Source organism: Grampus griseus (genome assembly GCF_964374135.1).
Source record: "Grampus griseus genome assembly, chromosome: 12".
NCBI lineage: Eukaryota > Metazoa > Chordata > Mammalia > Artiodactyla > Delphinidae > Grampus > Grampus griseus.
This window is the reverse complement of record NC_139006.1, coordinates 60,636,217-60,659,232: the sequence shown is the minus strand read 5'-3', so window position 1 is coordinate 60,659,232 and position 23,016 is coordinate 60,636,217. Positions and strand designations below refer to the sequence as shown.

At 43.7% G+C, this 23,016-nt stretch overlaps 1 protein-coding gene across 2 annotated transcripts in view; it reads right to left on the bottom strand.

Annotated features, from left to right (window-relative positions):
- SETBP1 (SET binding protein 1) overlaps nt 1-23,016 on the bottom strand; it is a 372,459-nt gene that overhangs the window by 109,169 nt on the left and 240,274 nt on the right. For both annotated transcript variants that reach the window (XM_082667612.1, XM_082667613.1), the window contains exon 4: nt 418-3,877. In XM_082667612.1, the coding sequence (XP_082523738.1) occupies nt 418-3,877 (3,460 nt within the window). The remainder of the gene's footprint in view (nt 1-417; nt 3,878-23,016) is intronic.

Below are 23,016 nucleotides of genomic sequence, written 5' to 3'. Positions count from 1 at the left end.
ACTCATTCCCATCCAACGTTGATTTTCTTGGGATCTTGTTGGTATTCCTAGAGAGTTTTAGAGGTTTTATCCAACTAGCAAATGTACCATCAGGTCAGATGAAGACTTAGGCATAGCATCTTTAATTAAAAGCATAAAGGTAGTGGGTATGGTTGTAGTCTTGGCAGCTACTGGGGCTGCCTCTGGGCCCATAGTTCTCAGGCAATGGCTTCAAGAGAGGAAAGACAGAAAATAACTGATTAAACAATGCATAAAATGTGCAGCAGACTCACATTTGCAAGGAGACCTGTTTTCATTTGGTTTCTACCTCTCTGCAAACTAGTGAACCCAACGTGCCAAAGATGGCGGACTGCTGCAGGGCAGTGCCCAGCAACCAAGTAACAAGACAGTCCAAGTCTGAAGAAAACTCGGCCTTACCTGGAGATAAGGAGGAGTCATAGGAACTTCTCTCCTTGCGGTTCATCTTGAAGGCTTGGATGTCCTTTTCCCTGTACGTCCCAAAGCCTTCATAGCTCCTCCTTTTACTCCCACTCACATCACTGTCCCACTTGTCGTTCGGAGGGTTCATCTCACTGAACACATCCAGGCTCTCTGGTCTTGCGCTGCTGCCGTCCCCGCCATTGCCAGAGTACCGTTTTGTGCACGAGTCCACAGGCTCGCTGCTCAAGTCACCTTTGTCCTTGGCCTGCGTCCAATGCTGGGCATCAGAAAGTGACAGCGTAGACAGGGTGTCCACTTCAAAGTTGTTCTTGGACGCTTTGTGGCTGGCTTCACTGTGCTGGTACTTCTGCTTCTCCTTATGCTTGTTTTTCTCACTCACAAGGGAGAGCTCTTTGTCTGCACTGCTCAGCCGTTCGCTCAGGATGTGGCTGGAGAAGCCTGTGGCTTTGCCTGCAAAGAGACCACTCAGGTTGTCGTGGGTCCCCAGGAGCCGGTCTTCCTTGTGCTTATGCTTATGTTTGTGTTTCCTCTTGTGGAGCCGACCACTGGACAGACCGGCACTGCCCACCTTGGGAGGATTCAGGGATGGCTGCCTGTCACCGAGGCCCATGCCCACGGGCCCCTGCAGGTGCACTCCATGCTTTGCTTTATGCTTAGCCGTACCAGACATCTTCACATGGGAGCTTGTGTGAAACTGAGGTGGTGGCACTGTTGGCCTCATGAATGGGGACGCTGCTCCGAGCGTGTGCGACAGGTACAGAGGAGCTGGGTACTGACTGTAATAACCAAGGTTCATCATAGGCATTGATGTGTAAGGCATTCCATAGGGTGCATAGTAACTTCCACTGGGAATAGGGTAGCTGAACCCTTGTAAAAAAGGCACCTTTGTCATGGTGTCATTGGTTTTTGCAGGCCTACCACGCTTCTTCTTTGACTTTAAGTCTGAAGTCCTACGAAGATAGAGCAACGGGTCATACTGGATATATGGCACCGGGTAATAGTGATCAAAATTAATCCGAAAAATGCTGGGATATGGATTCTCATGGTAAAAAGTATAACTCCGGTGAGAGATCCTGAACACTTGGAACTTGGTGATGAGCTCTTCCAGGTCTGCCAGAAACTGGAGATCATCACGGTTTTGCAGGCTTTTCCGTTTCCTCTTGTGCTTTGGCTTCTTGAGGCTTTCGTGGGCCAGAAAGTTGTCCACGATGAGATGCTTCTGCCGGTGGCCATGCCGGTTCTTTGTGCTGGTGTCAGATGGGATGGCCTCCGGGTTGTCCAGGGAGCAGAAATCAAAAGAGTACCTCCGTCGGGATTCGGAACTCTTCTCTGCTTGGTCAGACGTGCTGTTGTTGTCTGTCCCAATGCCACTGTCACTCGGGATCGTCTCCTCACTGTGGGACTCGCTCACAGGGGACAGTGTTATCTCCTTGAGTGACCCGATCTCGCAAAGGTGTGAAGGGGAGTTGGCCATCAGCCTGGGTGGAGACAGCTTCCAGGTCCCACTATGGATTCCCTTTTGGGTTTTGGTTGGAAGAGCACTGATGGGCTGGAGATTTGGCATAGTTTTCAACTCTGAAAAGTTGGTTTCAGTGCTGGCGGGGCTCAGGTTGCCATTGGACCCACCTAACTGTGTCGAAAGTGGGTGCATAGCTGCTGGTGAAGACGCCACAAGTGACTGAAAGTTGGAAGGCACGACGGGAACATCCGGCTGGCTAGAAACTGGCCTCGGGTGCTTGATGGCTGTTTTGGGTTCTTCGGATGGGGGTGGCAGCTCTGCCCTTGGCTTCCTGCCCCTCTTCTTGCCAATGTAGATGGTGCCCCTCTTACTGACATTTATCTGCTTGCCCAATTTGCTCTCGATTGCTGCTGCCCCAGGGCTGGTCTCTGGGGGAGCTTTGGCCTTCAGCGCAATGCTGCTGGAGCAGGACAAGATCTGGTTCAAGATATTTTTCCTTTTGAGTGTTTTCATCTTATTGATAGTTTTGATGGTCTTCTTATCTAACACCCCAAGCTTTCCAACTTTTTTGTGAAATTTCATCTCACTCATGGGTTTGTCCTCTCCTGGCACTAATTGGGCCAACTTAGCTAAACTACGTCGTCTCTTTCTTTTCTTGGTTCCAGGAAATTCCCGGCTGATGGGACTGACTGGACTGGTGGAGGTCCCCTCATGAATCGTCTCAACCGTGAGCAAAGGCTGCTTCTTTGGTCGTCCCCGCTTCTTTTTTACCGGCGTGATCACAGTAAGACTGTCTGTGTTGGTGTACAGAGGGCTGGACGGGGTTATGGGGTAAGCAGATGGCGGTTCCACCATCAGTTTATCGGAGGTGGCCATGACTGCCTCCCGAAGGAGACTGGTGGGTTTTGGTTTGCTGCACGTCCACCTCCGTTTTGCAGCGAATTTGGGGTGCTGGATTTCTGGCAGCTTTCTTGGAGAGTGATCTGTGCATGTTGGAGGTGTCACGACCATGGGTGGCTTCCGCTGCTTAGATACACCTCCAGGGACAACCTTCTCAGCATTTCCACCAGTTTCAAGGCCAGCTGAGGGGGACTCGTTCTCTATCATTTTACCCAACTTAGGGACACGGGGATCTTTCTTATTACCCTCGGGGTTGGAAAGTATCCTATTAACTACTTCGCTGCTCATAGTGATTCCAGAAGCCAGGGCTTTCTCTGGCATGATCTTTTCCACCACTGCTTTGATGGACTGTCTCTTTTTCCTCTTATGGCTGCTTGGATCTAGGCAGGGTGCCTTGATAGGGATAGTAATCCGGACATGGCTTGAGTCATTTTCAGGATTACTGACGGAACTCACATTCTGCCTGACTGGTGATGCCTCTTGGGCATTATCTGCAGAGTAGCCTTCCCGTTTCCCTTCTGTATTGTCAAATGCTTTCTGAGCATTCTTGACCCAGTCTAGGTCTGAGTTTGGTATGGTTTGACTTATCACATCTTTTTTACTGGACTTTTTCTTGCTGCCTATAGTAGTAGGTGGTTCTGGGGGCTCCTTTGCACCTCCTCCATCTTGATCTACCAAGGGCTGGAGCCCACTGCACTCAGCAGAGCTGCTGGGTGGAGCTGGTGAGCTGTGGTTGCTTGGAGATGAAACCACACCTCCCAAGAGCAGATCTTTGCTACTGTTGGACAACTGACTCCATGTGCTCCCTGCACTGCCTTTCTTACCCTGGGCCTTTGCAAAGGAAGCCAGGGGCTCAAGAGCTGGGATCTTGCTGGTGCTTGCAGTTTCTCTGCCAGACTCTGTACTGATGAAGCAATTCTGAGTGGCAGGTCCACTGTCAGAGTTGGTGGACCAGTCCACGTGGTTCTGGCTGCTGCTTTTTTGCTGGTGCTTTGGTTTTAAGGTGTCACCGGTGAAGTCCTGTGGGAGGCCTGGGTCATAATGGAGAGCTGAGTGTTTCTGTGGCCGCTCGTAAGCCTAAGGGTGGGTGGAGTGGAGAAGGAGAGAGAGAGAAACAAAGATCAGCACGGTGAAACTATTTAAAATTTAATGTCAAAAGGCTTAATTATTCAAAAGTTGGAAACAGACACCTTTAATTCCAGAATGCTTTGTGAAGGTTTTTTTCAATTTCTTTAGTAAAAATACATTGTGTTGATTTTGAACATTAATAAGGATGCTATAATCGCTGTCTTTCTCTCCCTAGATAACAGGAACTTTAACCTATCTTGGTTTAATGCAATCTCAGAATAAGAACTGTTTAGAGTCAGGAGGGGCCCTAAAGGTCCCTCAGTCCAATGCTTCTATTTTCCAAATGAAGACGCTAAAACTTTAGCCATGAAGAGTCCTGCCCAAGGTGGCAGAGTTCAGGAGAGCATCTGAACTTCCAGACTCCCTGCACGCGTTTCCCTAACTCCAGCTGCAGCTTATTTTTGCCCCAGCTTCTTCTCAAACACACATCTTTCCCTTGCTTCTGCCTACTGCAGTTCATTTCTGTTTGGAGTTTATTCTGGAGTTCAGCATCTCTGCACTCAAACAAGCAACTCATTAGGAACCACTGCAACAAGGAGAAAAAGCACAAGTTGAGGAATTAAGGGGGGGGGGGAAGTTTGATGACTGCGTGGGGAAAAGTGGGCCAGTCAAGGGCATAGAGAAGAAACGAAAAGAAGCAAAGAAACATGGAAGAGCCCTCAAATCTCTGCCGACTCTAGGAGCGGTGCGTGTTTGGGAGTGAGCCTGCTAAGACATCCTTAAGCCCACATTAAGCCCACATTAGGCCCTCTCTTGAGAAAACGCGTGGATATTCTCAAAAGGAACCTTGGAAAAAGAAAAAAAAGAAAAAAAAAAAAAGGAAACAAGTCTCCTGGACAAATGTGCCAGGAAAAAAAAATAATTATCATTCAAGATCACTCCATTGGACTTTGTCAGCTGTGTTTTTCCCTACATTGGCTCTACATGAACGTCTTCAGACTTTGCACCTTCCTTAGACTAACTCTTCGGCCAGCAAAGGCAGAACGTGTGCTAGAGACACAACATATCAAACGTCTATAAACTCACAAAGGGAATGGATAGTGAACACACTGTTTTGAGATATTAAGCTATTTTTAATATAGATATGTTCACATTGTTCCAGATAGAGTTTAAGCCAGGCTACCAGTACAAAGAAAGCAGTCTTTAAAGCTTATTATAAGTCCTGTTTTATACACAGAGGATGTATTTCCCTAAGATTTGTTAAAGGGAAAATATTAGTAAATTAAGAAAGCTTTGATAATATCCCAACTAAGAAGTATATGATAATGGCTTAGTGAATTTAGGAAGTTTTAACCTATAATATGTATCTGTCTGTTTACCTGTCTATGTATGTATGTACTGTATGTGTCTATCTAGCTGGCTAGCTAGCTAGCTATATATCTATCACCTATCTCTTCTCTGTCTTTTGCCATTGATGCTATAGGATTTACGCTTTATTAGAAAACATTTCTTATTGTCCCTGGTAAGAGTCAAAATGCAGATGGCAGAAAGAATTATGGGTAAAATTCAATATAGTAAAGCAACCAGGGTTTCATTCACACCAGTTCCTGGAATCCCTAGCGTTATTTTCTGCCTCCCTGATTTTGTGAAATCCTGTTTATACTTCCAATATTGAAGCATATTTTTTAAGAATCATGAGAGAGCTTCCCCTGGCCTGTTAAGTGCCCAGGAGAAAATTAAGAAAAAAAAGTATTTAATTTTTTCTTCACCTTGCAGTTTATAGTAGAGACACTGCCATCATCATCTAGAGAACTAATCCTGACACTTGACTTTGGCCGCTAGGTATTACTGCCGTGGACATAGGCTCTATCTCATTTTTGGCAAAAATAGAGAAATCTTATTCATGGCATAAAATAGTAAATCCTACTTATCTTTTATGAGTCAGGGCTTTGTTAATTTGTCATTTATGCTTTGGATTTTAGCTGGCACTATGTGTATACTCACAGGATGACAGGCTAGAAGAGGGCTTGGAAACAAAATTTCCCACTTCTTTGGGTGACAAAATAATTGGTTGCTCACACTAGAACATTCTAGAGAGTTAGTGGTAGTACTTAATAAAAACTGTAGGACAAAAGGTTTAAGTTATTTTGGACCTGGGCAAAACAGCACTCACCTCTCACCTCTACCCTTGTCATCAACCCCTCTCCACTTTTCCAGATCTGTATACTGAAGTCCACAGAGGGGCTTCGTGGTAAAGCTGGAATCTTCACCTCTAATTCCCATCAGTTTTTCCCTATTGCTCCATCTTACTCTTGGCAACTAGCAGAGTCCTTCATTAACTTTTCTTTATGTTCTAATCTCAGCTCAATCCTAGTGAGGCCCCCTACCTTATAGAAATACTCCTATTGTAAGTTTTCATGAAACCATGTATCTCATCTTTGTTGTACTTATCATAGTTTTAAATTTACATTTGATTTTTGTACTAATTGAATTAATGCCTGTCTCCCTTTCTAGCCTGTATACACCATCACAGAGATACCAAGTACAGTGCCTGGCAAATAGTAGGCACTCAATAAACAGTTATTGAATAAATGAAGGAACATCTGCTTTACTATGGGTATTCCATTTTGTCATTAGTGAGATTAATGACCTGCATATTGCAACATATTGTCTGCAGACACTGTTACCTCCTTCAGCCTAATTTCTTATGCCATTCCTTCTGCATGCACCATTGTCTCTCATGAATATATCTATCACAATCCTTGTAATGCGATGTGCCATTTATTTGTATACTTTTCTGTCTCTCTCTCCTAGACTGTAAGTACTTTGAGGTCAGACACACTCATTTATCCTTTTATCTCCAGTATCTATTACAAAGCAAACCACTCAGAAAGTTCTCAATAAATGTTTGTTGAACGAACAAACAAAATAATATTTAAGATGCCTATTACCATGACAAAATATATGGCTGCACACAAAAGACAATAAGCCACCAATCACTCATTTCATAATGGCTCATGATGAAACTGGAGGGCTCAGATGCATTACATGTTGAACAAAAGATTGTTCCCAAATACTTAAGGACTAAAGGCACTTGCAAGGTAACTCCCCTTCAGCACAATTTTTACTGTTAGTTCTTTCTCATCTCCCATTAATTGTTTCATTTTCCAATTAACCCTGCTTCTGGGGAAGCCCATGTGACTGTCAGGAGGGTGGATTTCACTCTGGCAATTGAAAGGTGGGGCCTGCTCACTTACACTCAGGGCAGACCAGCTGAAAGTAAGCAGTTAAGCATGCCTGGTTCCCAGTGCCTCCATCTGGACACTGCCTGATCCCATTGTTTCTACCATTTCAGCTGCAATTTGCCCTGCTGGGAGAGCTTGGCAATCAAAGGGCAGGGTGGACAAAAGGGAAGCACAACAAAAGATCAGCAGTAATGGGGGGGAAATGGTGCTTTAAACCCAGCGCTCAGACGGCTGCAGTGAAGGGGCAAAGAGGACTGAGAATGAGTGCTTTTTAAGGGATCCAGAAGAACAAGGCTTCCTTCCAGCAGTGGCTGATGGCTATATCTCGTTGCATTTCACAAAATCCCATTTCTTCATCTGTCAGCCATGACAGATTATATACACAATGGTGAGACTGTCAGTTCCAATATGCCCTTCACTGAGAACTGAGCACTTACTCCATTGAGACAGAGCCAGACATCGCAAAACAGGCTCCCGGCTCAATGCAAGGGCAAGCGAGCTCTCCCTCCCATCCTTCTCCAGAGGTCTGGGGATATTATTCCATATAGGGGGCTTTGACTTGGGGCCTTATTAACCCACATAGCACTTGTTTCCATTTCCCCTTTAGATTTTTCTGGGGGATCAGACCTGAATCTTCTATGGACTTTATACTACCCTCAGCCCTCAGCAGGGCTATCTCTGAAACGGTTAGCAAATAAGGGAATACTACATTGGACCAGATTATTTTTATGGAAGGCTTTTAATACCGTCAAGCTCAGCACGTCTCTTTGAAACTGTGCACCTCAGATTGGGACTTGAACCCACATGCTGGGATTCGAACCCAGCCTAAATCCAGACTGGGACTTGAACCCATGCGGCCAGGACTTGAACCTGGCCAAAACCCTGATTAGGGCTTGAACCCACATGGCTGGGACTCGAACCTGGCCAAAACCCACGATCTTCCAACTGAGATCACACACCTGGTTTCAGGACTTAAGAAGCTCAGATTCTTGATATCTCATCGCAGAAAGAATTCAGTGAGAGACAAAGTGATCGGTAAGAAGTGGATTTATTTAGAGAGAAACACACTCCACAGACAGAGTGTCGGCCATCTCAGAGGTGAGAAAGGCACCAGGGTATGGGGTTGTCAGTTTTTACAGGAGCGGGTAATTTCATAGGCTAATGAGTGGGAGGAGTATTCCGGCTATTTGGGGAAGGGGCGGGGATTTCTAGGAATTGGGCCACCACCCACTTTTTGATCCTTATGGTTGGCCTTGAAACTGTCATGGTGCCTGTGGGTGTGTCATTTACCTTGCTGATGTGTTACAATGAGTGTATACTGAGGCTCAAGGTCTAGTGGAAGTCGACCTGTCTGCCATCTTGGACCCAGTTGGTTCTAATCAGTTCATGTCACGTCCTTGGGCTCTGTCATTCTTTCTAAGGTTGTGTGCTGCCCCCTTCCCTCCAGTTTCATCTTGGCTGCTTCCCCATCCCCACAAATTGATTGATTGTGGAACTCACAGTCAATTCTGAAGGTATGGCTTACTTTTTATAAGAGCAGTGCTTTCCATGCACCTTGAGCCTAGGCCAAATATTCATCAGGGAAACACCATTCTCAAAACACTAGACAGATTTCTCTCCTACAGAATGTGTGTATGGAAGGAAGTCCTGTAATGTGAAGAATTATTTTGTAAAGTAGATAACTATCTCCTCCCCCACAACCAACGTATAAATTGGCTTATACAGAATCTAAATTTTGTACAAGTCAGATTTCTTTTTAAAAAGCACTTTATTTTTACATAATTTTAAAAACAAGCATTAAATCACTGCATAAAAACTTAAAAGTCTGTGAAAATGGAAGAAAGGAAGTCACCCAGCCTTATCTCAGGCTTATCTAAAGCAAGTTTTGTCACAATGAGAGGACGACATGACGATTTGGGTCTGAGAAAAATCATATCAAAAATCAAAAATCAAGCATGACTTTGTGGATGATAAACTACTCTTTTGGGTTAGCTGTGTTTGTGCTACTTTTGACAGCAATAATTTAAATTTACTGTTTGTGGGATATTTTGCTTTACGTGAACAGGAAAATGTGCCTGGGTATGAAGGAATGAGGGGAGCTTTATCTCTTATTTTGGCACCTGGTACTTCTCGAGATGTGGTCCTAGATCCCTGTATCAGAGCCACCTAAGGTACTGGTTACTAATACAGATTCCTAGGCCCCACTGCAGATAGGCTCATTTGCCATCTCCCAGGGTGGGACCAAGGAATGTGCATTTTAACATGCTCCCCAGATAATTCTGATATATAATTGAGTTGTAAAACCACTTATCTAATGTTTTAACACCATAATTCCTCTGGGGTGGGGCTCTTCCGTGGTTGCTGTGACATTCACAGCACGTTTTGGTGGTAAATATGCAGAGCAAAACACCACAGACCTGTTAGGATATGTAATTTGGCACCACTGAGTATTCCTGTTTTGCTCTCTGAACTCTTTGTAATTTACATAGTAAGAAACTCTAACACAGTCCATCCTCTGTTTAGGTTTTCCAAGTACACTGCATGGTGGGCAGAGGTCAGTTATATGGGTGGATGAAAATACTGTCCTTCCAGAAAGAACTAGGCATGCAGGGGTTCGTGACCTCCCACCCTGGGATTTCTATTTCCCCAACTCATCCAAGCCAATCCCCAGAGTTCTGGGGAATCTTGGCATTCCACCCCAGAGTCTTGAAGCAAGTGCTCAAGCCTGAGCAAGAGCTGAGTGTGGGAGAAAAGGAATGCAACCACACACTGTCTGATTAAAGGTTCTCAACCCTGGCTGCATGTTAGAATCATCCAGGAAGCTTCATAAAGAACACCATAGCTGGGATCTGATCCAGACCAATTAAGTCAACATTCTAGAGGTGGGACCTGAACAGTAGTACATTTTTCAAAGCTCTCAGTTATCCCAATGTGCAGACAGAGTTGAGAACCACTGGATTATATCAAAGACAGGGGTCTGGGTTAGGGACTAAAGAGGCTCTGATATTATCAGGAGATGTTCCAGCTCAGTGGTTTTCAAATGTGTTCCACAGAGTCCTAGGATTTTGTAAAGACATTTCTGAACTGTAGCCAGTGGATTGGGCAACAGAGAAGCTCCATTCTTTTAACCCCCAATTGAACAGAGCAGGCTTGCAAAGGATTTCATTAAAGAGAAAGGAGGTGGAGAGAGATGGTTCTGTCACTTAAGAAAAGACTGAAAATTACCATTTAGGCTCATGAATAGGAGGAATGCACATGCCAGCTTCCATTGAACTTGCTCTCAAAGCATCTCTCCTCAGCCCAGTTCGTTCCTGCATTTGCTAATGGTAGGTAGAGAAGAATGTCACTAAGTACCCTATTTGAACCATGGCTTTATGATCCTGTGATTCCACAGAATTCCATGAATGTCTGTGTCCTTTCAAAATTCATACGTTGAAATCCTAACTCCCAGTGTCATGGTATTAGGAAGTGAGGCCTATGGGAGCACAATGTGATTAGATCATGAGGGTGGAGACTTCATGAATGGGGTTAATGCTCTTATAATAAAAGAGACCCCAGAGAGCTCACTTGTCCTTCACCATGTGAGCACACAGAGAGAAGACAGCCATCTATGAACGAGGACGCAGGCTCTTGCCAGACACTGAATCTGCCAACGCCTCGCTCTTGGAATTCCCAGCCTCCAGAACTGTGAGAAATAAATTTCTGTTTTTACAAGGCACTCAGTCTATGGTATTCCGTTATAGCAGCCCAAACAGACTAAGACAATGGAACACAGAAAAGCCCCTAAATGGACATGAAGTTTCCAGTTACATATATACAGTCCTCATTTCCTGTCACATGAATTGCCCTGGGAAGTTACCTTAGTGTGGTTCCCGTAGGAACAATTCCTGATTTGCTGTTTGGGGACTGTGAGTGATATTAAAGCACTCCTTTTATTGGGGGTGATAACAGCTTACACAAATACAGAGGCACTATCATATGCTTCCTTGAGTACACAGTAATTCTGCATAATTAATGATTGCGGACTTGGTTCCAACCATAATGGTATTAATAGGTATTAGACTTAACTTTTCTATGGAAATAAACATAAAACTATGAAATACATGAAACAACTATTTTCAGGCTTTGAGCAACAGGTAATATGGGCCGTGATTCTAGATAGAAGGAAACTTAAGAGGCTCTGCCATATCCCTAGTTTTCTGCCCAGGAGAACTTTCTAAACCTGGGCACAGGGAAGTGGAATCCAGAGAACCGTAATTTCACTGGGTAGAGGAAACAGAGATTATAGTTTGAGACTTTTGAGGGGACTAGAACTTGGGGGACAGGGCACCTGAGAAGAGGGAGATATGTAGAAAAAGAATCCTAGAAACCTTAATAGAAATACCCTATGTCTTTGGCCAAACTTTAATCTGCACTTGAGGGCAAGATTCCACGAAGCATAGCAGATATTTGCTACTGGGGGCTATAAGCTGAACATAGAGTCCTAAGGTCACAAAATATTGGGCAGTGTTGGATTTCTGACTAGCCAGAATGGGGAGACTTTAATAAATATCCCAGACGGTCAGTTGATATCCCAGAATTGGTACTCCTTAAGAGTAGGATTACTCAAGCCCTAGCATAAAAGCTAGCAAAGTCTAAAAAGAATCCTTAATAAGATAAAGCAAATCTGCCAGTAAATTAACTACCAATCAGAACAAAAGTAAAACTCTTCAAAGGAAAACAAAGAATTATTAGACAAACACTGAAGCAAATATGACGCATACCCAGGAGGGTAGATATAGATCCAAGGCCCTCAAAACAGCCATTATAAAGATGGTCAAGTAGTAAGGAAAAGATGGGAATAACTGATGAACATACAGGAAATCTCAGCACAGAGATGGCAACTATACCAAAATAACAAAATGAAATTCTAAATTGGAATAATACAATATCTGAAATGAAAAATTCTCTTGATGGGCTTAATATAAGCATACAAGACACAGTAGAAGAGAAGCTCAGAGAACATGAAGAAAAGACAGCAGAAATTATCCAAATTGAGGGGTGAGTAGGGTGGGAGAGGGAGATTAAAAAACAAACAAACAAACAGCACTTCAGTGACCTATAGAAAAGTATCAAGTGGTCTAACATACATATAATTAGAATGCCAGTAGAGAAGAGAGAATAATGCATGTGGATTCACATAGCTAAGAATCTCAACGAATCCCAAGCAGAATAAGCACACAAAAAAACTACATCTAAGTACATTGTAAACAAATTGATGAAGTCCAAAGAGAAAATGTTAAAAGCAGCCAGAGAAATAAGACACATTATATACAGGGAAATAGTGACAAAAACAATGTCTGATTTTTATCAATAAAAATCAAGCCAGAAGACAATGAAATAATATCTTTAAAGTACTAAAATGAAAATAAAGTCAACTTAAATTTCTCTATCCCATGAAAACATTCTTCATATATGAAGGCAAAATAAAGATATTTTCAGATAAATAAAAAGTGAGGGAATTCACTGCTGGTAGACATGAATTACAAGAAATGTAAAAGGAAGTTCTTTAGCCTAAAGCGAAATAACACCAGATAGAAACTCAGATCTACATGAATGAATGAAGAACATGGAAATGGTAAATATGTGGGCATATATACAACGTCTTATTCTCGGTCTTAAAATCTTCAAAAGGCAACTGACTGCTTAAAGTGGAAATAACAACAGTGTATCATGAAGCTTATGACATTTATAGAAATAAAATGTACAGTAATAAAACAAAGAGCAAGAGAAGGTATATGGAAGTATACACTTGTAACGTGCTTATATTTGAAGAGATGTAATATTAGATTAAAGTAGATGTGATACTTTGAGGGTGCATACTGTAATCACCAGAGCAACCACTAAAAATAAAACAAAGTTGTATATCTAAAATGCCAATAGAAGGAAACACACGGAACACTAAAAAGGCTTGATTTGTCCAAAGAGGGTAGAAAAGGAGAAAAAAGAATGAAGATAGATGGGAAAAACAGAAAACATATAGTAACATGGTAGACTTAAGCTCAACAATATAGGTAATTAACTCTAAATATACTAAACAACCCCTCCCCCCAACAAATGAACAACAGAAGGCAAAGCCAAACCAAAAAGCAGGTGGTAGATTGTCAAACTGAATAAAAAAGTAAGACATAACTATATGTTGTTTACAAGAGATACACAATTAATATTGGGTTGGCCAAAAGGTTCGTTTGGGTCTTTCGTAACATGAAAAACCCGATTTAACTTTTTGGCCAACCGTATACAAAGATAAAGACAGCTTAAAAGGATGGGAAAAGACATACCACACAAACACCAAATCTTAGAATGCTGGAGTGAATTAATATAGTGCAAAATGGGCTTCAGAACAAAGAGTATTACCAGAGGCACTAGGGACATTTCAAAATAAGAGAGTCAATTCATCAAGAAACAATAATCCTAAATTTGTTTGCATCTCGTAACATATACTTGGATCAAATGCTTGAAATGAAAACTAAGAGAATTAAAGAAAGACATAGCCAATGACGCAAAGGGATTTTAACACTCTTCTTTCAGTAATTGCTAGAGCAAATTGACTAAAAAAAAAATTAGAAAAAATATACAGAAGATTTGATCAATGTTCTCAATGAACTTAACCTCACACAACTGCAAAACACCTTCACCAAAATATGCTGAATCACAAAAGTAGGGGTGGATAGGGAGCACATGCCAATGTCCTCAAACATCGTTTGTCAGCAAGAAAATGCCAATTAAAACCACCATGAGATACCACTGAACACCAAGTAGGATAGCTAATATTAAAAATATTGAAGATAACCAGCACTGATAAGGGTATGAACAATTGAAACTCTCAACTCTCATCCATTGCTGGAGGTAGCACAAAATGGTACTACTTTGGAAGCTGTTTTGGCCATGTCTTATTTATTTATTTACATCTTTACTGGAGTATAATTGCTTTACAATGGTGTGTTAGTTTCTGCTTTATAACAAAGTGAATCAGCTATACATATACATATATCCCCATATCTCCTCCCTCTTGCCTCTCCCTCCTACCCCCCCATCCCACCCCTCTAGGTGGTCACAAAGCACCGAGCTGATCTCCCTGTGATGTCTTTTAAAGCTAAATATACACTATGACCCAGCAATTCCACTCCTGTGTATTTACCCAAGAGATGAGAACATGTATCCACAAACAGACTTTTACAGAAACTTTACAGCAGCTTATTCAGAGTAGAAAGCACCTGGAAACAGCGTAGGTGTCAATCAACAGAAGAACACACAAACTCATCAATACAAAGAACAATGTATGGATATATTCCACAATATGGATAAGTCACACACATGAAATTATGCTGAGTGAAAAAAGCCAGACTCCAAAAACGTACATACTGTATGATTTCATTGCATAAAGTTCTAGAACAGGTAAAACTAATCTATTATGATAGTAATCAGAAAAGTGGTTGCTTAAAGGTTGGGTGGGAGTGGGAAAGGGTAGGAGGAAAGTTTCTGGGGGTAATACCCATATTTTGTATCAGGATAAGAGTGTGAGTTACACAGCTGTATACATTTGTCAAAAACTCTTTGAACTGTACACTTAAGATGTATACATTTCAGAATATGTAAATTTTACCTCAATTATGTAAAAGAAGGAGAGAAAATACATCAAACAAAGATTACTAAGAGCTCTCTATATCACATGCACACTCACACCCCAAAGCCACTCAGCAGAACTTAGTGACACTTTCTTTCCAATGAACACCTAGGCAGCCAACAACTCAGTGTTTCCCCTTCCCCAGGCCTCACTCTCCCCTTTGCTCAGGGACAGCTGAGGGAGTTGATCCCAAAACAATGGAGCCTGAATCAAGGAGACAGGTGCCTGTGGCTTCTTGCAGGCCCCATTCTCTCCTTTCCTCATCCTTGGTGGCTTCCCTGACCTGGGCCAACAGGTAGAAAGGTGAAGTCCCCCTCCACCCCAGCCACAAATCCACCTTCCTTGAGGTAAGAAGGAAGCTTGACAAGAACCTGCTCACAAATCAGTTAACGCTGCCCCGCCTCCTCTGTAAATCATGTGAGATCCATCTGGGTAATGACTCCTCCAGTGTAATTCCCTATTAAGAGGCTTTATCTGGAGAGATAAGCAGCTGGTTTCCGTGTCACTAATTGCTGTCTGCTGTGATTTTAAAACATCTGCACCATTGTGCTCTTCATTTTCATATTCTAATCACCCTGAAACTTGAAAAAGGTACATCATTGATTGTTTCTATGGGTTAATTAGTACACAGTCTCCTTGTAGAGACAATTTAGAGGCAGCCAGACCTCAATCAGGAAGTTTGTTTTAAAAATTAATAACATTGGCGGTGGCTGGAGGGACTGTCACGTTCAGGGACATATCAGGGCTCTCCTGGTGGGGGAGCCACCCTTTGTTATGCTCCAAAGAGGAGGGAAGCCAACAGGGCTGGAGGCGGGGGAGCAGGGAGCAGCAGCAAGTGCAGCAGGGGTGCGGACCCGGCCTGGTCCCCAGTGGACCCCACCACTGTCTCCACTGCCCTCCTCCTTGCTGTACCATCTCCACCTCCACCAGCCTGAGTCTCTTTCCCTGTCAGCACAAATCAGGACTCTGATGAGGACTGAACAAAATACCTGAAGGTGAGAGGAATTTGTTAAAACAGTAAGAGCATGAGAGATGATTTCATGTTTTAAAAGTCTGTTCATTGTTCCCTCCCCCTCCCCCCACCTCAACTGTGGGAAGGGAGCTATAGTATAAATGAAAGACCTGGACCATATAGAAGAGTGACACTGGAACCCTGAGCGTCTCAAACTTAACTTGCACATGATTCACCTGGGGATCTTGTGAAAATGCATATTCTGATATAGAAGGTCAGGGGTGGAGCTGTGATTCTGCATTTCTAACAAGCTCCCAGGTGGTGTCCAAGGTCAACCATTTGAGATGTGCTGGCCCAGACCCTCTTTTCTCAAGCCTTTGACTGAGGTCACTATTCCTGAGATCCAAGGGACAGCTGAGAGGCCGCAGTGTGGTGGGGAGGCTTGAGATCTATGCGAGGGTCTGAATCCCAGGACCACAATGCAGGACAAGTCCTGTGGCCTCTTCCTATCTTAGCTTCCTCATCTAGAAATTAACAGCAGTATCCACGTCAAAGGGGAGTGAGAGTATTAGCAGCTGGTGAGCATAAAGTATTTAACAGTGCCTGGCCCTTAGTAGGTACTATGTTAATATAGCTAAACTTTTGTATTGTATTTTTCAATAAACTACTTTTCTGAAAAGTAACATCCAGCAGAAACAGGGGATAGGGCAGAGGCATTAAACAGGGAGCGCCTCACTTAAGCTCGGATGGTGTGCTCTTGCAGTCACTCATTCCAGAAGTCTGTCGCTACCCCCACCGCCACCCTCAACCTATTAACCCAATGTTCAGAGCTCAAGGTCTTCCTTCAGAGCCTCCCTGGGACCCACTTGACAATACAGAGTCACGGAGAGCTTACTTCTGCACAAAATACATTGTTCTATCTATTAGACACTGCTTTCCCATTTTGAGCCGAAATTCTGTTTGCCCCTTGGATTGTTTTGCCAAGCTGGGGAGACAAGCATCCCTGCAGGTGTTGGCCTGGATCTGAGGACCAGGACCCTGTAACTGAGAGTGAACACACCCTTGGGAGGGAGTTCCTGGCAACCCCTCCTATAACAGTTCTTAGCAGAACTGAGGGGTCTTAGCAGGTCTCAAAGGGGCTTCCCCAGTGGGTCTGGAAAAGTGCTATTGTTAGGGGAAAATGCTAAAAACTGGGCTTTCATTTATGTGACATACAAATAGAAAAACAGCCTCTCAGCAGACGAGCTAGAAGTCAACTCAAGAAAATTTAGAGAAAGAGAGAAAATGGTGTGGAGCTGCAGGGCTACCGCTTCAGAGGCAGCCATGGCGTAAGCTTGGCAGGGCTAATTGGAGTGCACATTGCCACATCCTTCTGGAAGGGACACGGAGGCCTCCTGATTGAGCCATTCAGGTGCTGAGAACTTGCTGAAGCAGAATGCCACCAACAGTACCACCTCTGCCCTGCTCCAGCAAACAGGCTTTGCCCGCCCTGCCCAAGCTTCTCTAGGCCTCCAGCTGGGTCCCAGGAACCCTAAAGGACAGGGAACAGTCCTGGCCTGGAACATATTCTGTAGTGAAAGTCCTAAGCAACAGGTGCACATTGATCCTGACGATGAAGATGAAGCATCGCAGAGCAACAGTTGGGTTTTAAAAATGTGTCAGCTACTCTCCATGTGGCCTATTCTTCAGGCCACTCCCTCAAAAAAGGAGGAAAAAGAACATGTTCTCTTCTCTTCTTCTTTGAGAATCAGTAGCATACGATGAAGTGGCAAACTAGCAGGGTGGAGTATTAAGGTCTGAATGTCACATCCACGAGAGAGGTACAAAACCTGAAGTGCATTCAGAGTGAGAACCAGAATGGCCCAGGATCTGGGAAAGCTATCTCCTAAAGAAAGCTGGATGAATAAGGGGAGTGGATGGCTAATCTGGCCCAAAACAGGGCATTTCCCAAACCTGCCTGCAGCTAAGAGCTACCAGTGGCCGCTGTTAAATTCACAGTTCACCAGGCCTCTCTCCTGAAAGTCTGGAGTCACGATTCTGGGCTAGGGCCCAGAGAGCCTTACTTCAGTCAAGCTTGGTAAACACTTGGTAATCTAAGGGATTCTATATGGAAGGGGTTAAGAATTGTTCAGTTTTGTTCCAGGGTGGAGGAGTAGCAGAGACCAGGCAGGAAAGGGCCCAAAGATTAAGCCCAAAGATTATATCTAGCTTTTGCTTGTTAGAGGAAAAAGTCTTAAGATGGGAGAGGGCGGAGGAAAAGAAGTATTTTTTCCCCTCTTTACCTCATGTTTCCTTTCTATAAATCCATTTTACTGCAAAACTGGTGCTTTTTACCAGTAGAGCTAAAATAACCATTGATTATAAATCAAGTCAAAAATGTCATGGAGATGCTGAATTAGCCTGCAAAACCAGCTTTTGAAGTTTCCCATAAACACTGCAAACTGCAGGCATTCGGTGCATCCTTCATTTCGCATGAGTCTCATTTAGAAGAAGGCCAGGAGGGCAGAGCAAAGGCACGGGGCTAGCCTTGTGGGTGGGGGCTGAGACCCAGAATCATTCTTGCCCCTGGAGTGTGATCGTGTCCTAGGTGGCTGCCCACAGTGATGTCCCTGGTGCGGCAATCACGTGGGTCTCTATGTCAATCAGTGCTGACCACCCTTAGAGTCTCCTGTTCAATTTGTGCTCCTGAACTTTCTCTAGGAGGCTTCCTGTTTAAGGTAGCATGGCATCTGTCAGTTATGGATTGTCTTCTATCTTCTTTTGAGAGGCAGTGGAGAAGAAGTATGTAGCAGTGAGGAGCACAGACTCTTGAGCTAAGAAAACTGTATTAAAATCTTACTAGCTGTGTGACGTTGGGCAAGTTGCTTAACCTGTCTGTGTCCCAATTTCCTTAGCTGCAAAACAGGGATGATAATACACTTACCTAGTAAGGTCAATAGATGAATCAAATATGTCAATCTATGTAAAGCACTTCATCCAGTGCTGGGTGTACAGTCAAGGCTATTCCAGTGCTCACTATGCAGTGGAGAATCCCGAGGGCACGCTCAGAGTCAGGAATCAGAAGGAACTCAGTTCAAGTTCTAGCTTTGCCTCTTACAGCCTGTATGGCCTGGGACTTGTTTCTTATCTTCTCTACTTCCAAAATGGGAGAGATAACATGGCTACCTAATAGTGTTGTTTTGAAAATTAAACATGACAACATTGGTAAAAATGTTATCATAGAACACATTGTAAGTTTTCAACAATTTCCAGTTATTACTAATACTATAACTTTATGATTATTAATTATTTGGGGATGGGGAGGGTGGGAGGCAGGCCCAAGAGGGAGGGGATATACATATAGCTGATTCACTTTATTGTACAGCAGCAACTAACACAACATTGTAAAGCAATTATAATCTAATAAAGATGTAAAAAAATAAAATAAAAATAATTATTGGTATCACCCTCCCTGCTGCATCTGAAACTCAGCTCTCTAGTAAGAGGGGTCAGGACACATGCATCCTTTACTCCTAGCTATCCTCACAGCCTCCAGGTGAGAGTTTCAGCTCAAATTCCTGGGTGTGATGCCAGGTCTGGGAGGGGGTTTCTGATAACCAGAGTGACACGAACTAGTCTGAAGGAGAATCCAGCCCAAGCACACTCACTCGTCATGATTCTGCAGAGTTATTCTGGGCCAAATGGCTTGGTCTTGATCTCTCCAGCTGTACCTGGTGCCTTCCTGGAGTGAATATATCTTACGGTGTCAACCGTCTAGAAGTTGTGAACTGGACACACATTCTCCCCATTGTCTTTGACTGTCATGATTTAGCTTAATAGGGTTTCAGGCCATTTCTGCACCAAACCATAGAAAGCAAAGCACTGTACAGAGTTCTTGTTGGGGGTGCTTTAGGTTGGGGTGCTGCCATGCTATAAATTCATGGGGACAAAATGCACCACTTACTATCTATGATGAATACCAGCGCCTGTCTGTGGGCAGCTGGCATCACTGAAAGGTGACAGGGAAGTTTGGATGTAAGTTGAAAATCTATGTCTGCCTCCATTAGGTCAGGGTCTGATGTATCTGACTCAATTTATTCTGGAATCATTCATGAAGCAAATGTATATTTGGCCGGACTACAGATGAGGTACGGTGCTCTCACAATCTTAGACCCTCTTCTCCTATTACAGAGGAAGACACTGAACCAGAGGACTAAAGGATTGCTCAAACTCACACAGATAATCATGGCCAGAGTTGGTCCCGAGTGTCCTGACTCCAATTTCCAGCTGCTCCTTCTATTCCCTCGTGAGAACCTTCTCCATTTAGGAGACGAGGTGCAAGGCACTGCGATGACACCCTCTGTTCTGACGTTACTCTCTGGGACCTGCAAGCTCATGCACTTCGCTGAACCTTGTTGCACCTGTTGGACCTACCCCCATAGCTCTGGATTCTTGAACATGCCTCCAAGGTGAGGCCAACCTGAAGCTTCTGTCCCAGCTTGGTTGCTGGATTATCTCTTTCAGAATTTGTGCCTGCCTTTCCCTCGGCTCCTTGTCAAGTTTGGTCAGAGAGCTTGGCCTTAATAATTCCACTTGCTCCTTAAGTGGGTCCATTCTCAGACACCCGCCTTGTCAATAACTGCTTTAATAGCAGTCACCTTGAGACCCTCCTTCATTGGCCCACTGGCTTAACCATGTCCAGGTAATTCTGGGCTTGTTTTCAGCAATTCCCCACATGCAAGAAGAGACAGGGGATGAGGGACCTAGCAGAGCCCCTAGGAAACACCTCATCATTCAATAAGACTACTGCATCCCAGAGAGGGCAAGCATCTTGCCCCAGCACTTCCTGATGGTACAGCATTAACCATCAGGCAAAAATCATATAGTGAAAAACTTCCTTCTGCGGCCTCATGGATGCTGAGGTATGCTACGTCTTTTTCTTCCTGCCTTTGCTGACTCTGCACCAGGGCATAAGGCTTTTAAAGACAAAGACGCATCCCGTGTACAGCTGCAGGTCAACAGAAACTTACCTTCTATAACATTTACAGACTAATAGTGTCTTAGCCTTGCCTCTCCTTCAATCTAATGCTCTCCAAGCTCGCCACTGTCCATGTAAGGATCTTAATTTCATTTCCTCTTTATTTAATTAATCGGGGTTTCAGCTTTCACTCGACCCTTAACTAGTGGTGCAACCTTGGGAAGTAACCTGACGCTCTGGGTATCCATCCTTCTTTCTGTAATAGAGAAATGATCACCGGCTTGCCTCTCCAGGTTGCCCTGAGGATCTAGGGCATGTGAAAACATTCTGGAAACCATAAAGCACTATATACATGCAGGTCACTGCAGTTGTTTGTTATTGCTTGGTTGAGAACTCGTCTAACGATTTCAGAAAGCCAAGAATGCTGACCACACTCCCTGTAAAATCAGCATGAGATGCAGGGAAAAGTTAAGATAAATTTTAGTATAATTTAAAAAATCATATTATTTCTATACACTTTCTAAGAACTTCTAAATTCTTACCACCCATCTTTCCATGTCGCAGCTGAAGGGGAGGGAGGGGAGGGGAAGGGAGGGGAACAGAAAACACAAACAACAGCTCTCCCCACTCTGGCAATAAACTGCTAGCTCCAAAGCAGGTTTTATTTAGCGTGCCATAAAAACAGTCATTTCTCCCATCATAAAAGAAGCCTGACTACCCAGCCTCATTTTTCTGCCGTTAGTCTGTGGGTTGAGTGGGTCCTAGTTCTGGAGCAGGCTACAGCCTGCCCTTCCTCCTCAAGCCTATGCTCCCTCCCTCACAGCCCTGCATATATCGAGAAATAAAAGGCAATTTTAAAGTATTTTATTATGTGTGAATTTACAGGGGAAAAACGTATACATTTTTGGAGATGGAAGTAAGATTTAATTGTCCCTCTGTTTTATGGTTACTGCCTCATGGGTATGTACCAGACAGCCTGGGCTCTGTAGCTTAAAAAAAAAAAAAAATCCAGGTGAGATTGAGGCAATTTTTCCAGCCATTATACAGACCCTGGAAAGTTTAGGTCATTCTGGAGAAATAAAAAAAACTCACACAGGCTCAAGAAGGAAAGGAGCACAGTAGGTTCCCTAAGCTGCACCCACCTATCTCTGAACTTGTGTTGTGCTCTTCTCTCAAGGTCTTGGAGAGCTGACTGTGCTCCTCTGAATTACCTGGGTACCATACACGAGGTAATTTACTGAATAGGTGCCTAAATGAATCAGTTCTCATGAGGAGTGAGCAATGTACTTTGGGAGTCTGTTTCGCACAAAATAAGCAGAGGAGTTAGCATTGAGACATCCCTGGGACTAACACTGTTAGTTCCAGGTTTCTTCTGAATGAACCCATGTCCTGCCAAGTGGGTGAAGTTGGCTCCTGGAATTCAAGGGCAGTTTGAGACACAGTGGGCAGAAAGCATTAAGGTGAGCATCAGGAACCCTGATTTCTAGTGCATGCACTGCCCCTATGGGTCTCAGTTTCCCCATCCATTAAACAAAATGGCTAGTGTGACAGAGGATGTCCAAGGCTCTTCTGGCTCAACCATCGTAAACTCTAAAGTGCAATTATTTTTAACTTAGTATTAAACATGTAGGAGGAACCTCATTCTTGGAAACCCTAAATACAGCTGAGGTAGTTTTCTCTCTCCAGCTATTTCTTATAGGGTTTGCCTGAGCTGATTCTACAAAAAAACCCTAGGCTGTGGATGACATTTGATTCCCTGATCCCAAAGCCTGTTTATCAGTGGGAAGGACAGAGTGACAGGAGCCTGGGGAACTGGAAGCTCAGAGGTGCCTAATCTCCAACCTGGCAACATATATTAACTAGATGGAGGTGCCTAATCTCCAACCTGGCAACATATATTAACTAGATGGCAGTCACCCTCTTAGTGTAAGTTGAAAGGAGGCCATAGTCTCCAGGGTCCCACATATACAACTGGGTCATCCTGGTTTTTCTATTTGTGTCTATCTACAACTAAATAAAAAGCATCCTTGCAGGGATTTCCTAAAAAGTAGAACATTTGGCAGGAGAAGGAAAAAAAGCCTGGAGAGTGGATCTCCCTGGCAGTTACAGAGCTTCTATAAAAGCATCCCAACACCCTACTTTCTTAACCTTCAAACCACTACTTTGCTGGCTTATTTCCTTAAGGGTATCAAAGATCATTTCTTGTATCTTCTAGATTGTATTACTTCTTCCAGGCAGAATTAGGGCAAGGTGGAGAGGCATTATGGGTTTTAACTGATGGATATCTCAACTTCAATAACAAATTCTCAAAGCTCTGGCTAGTTGTGG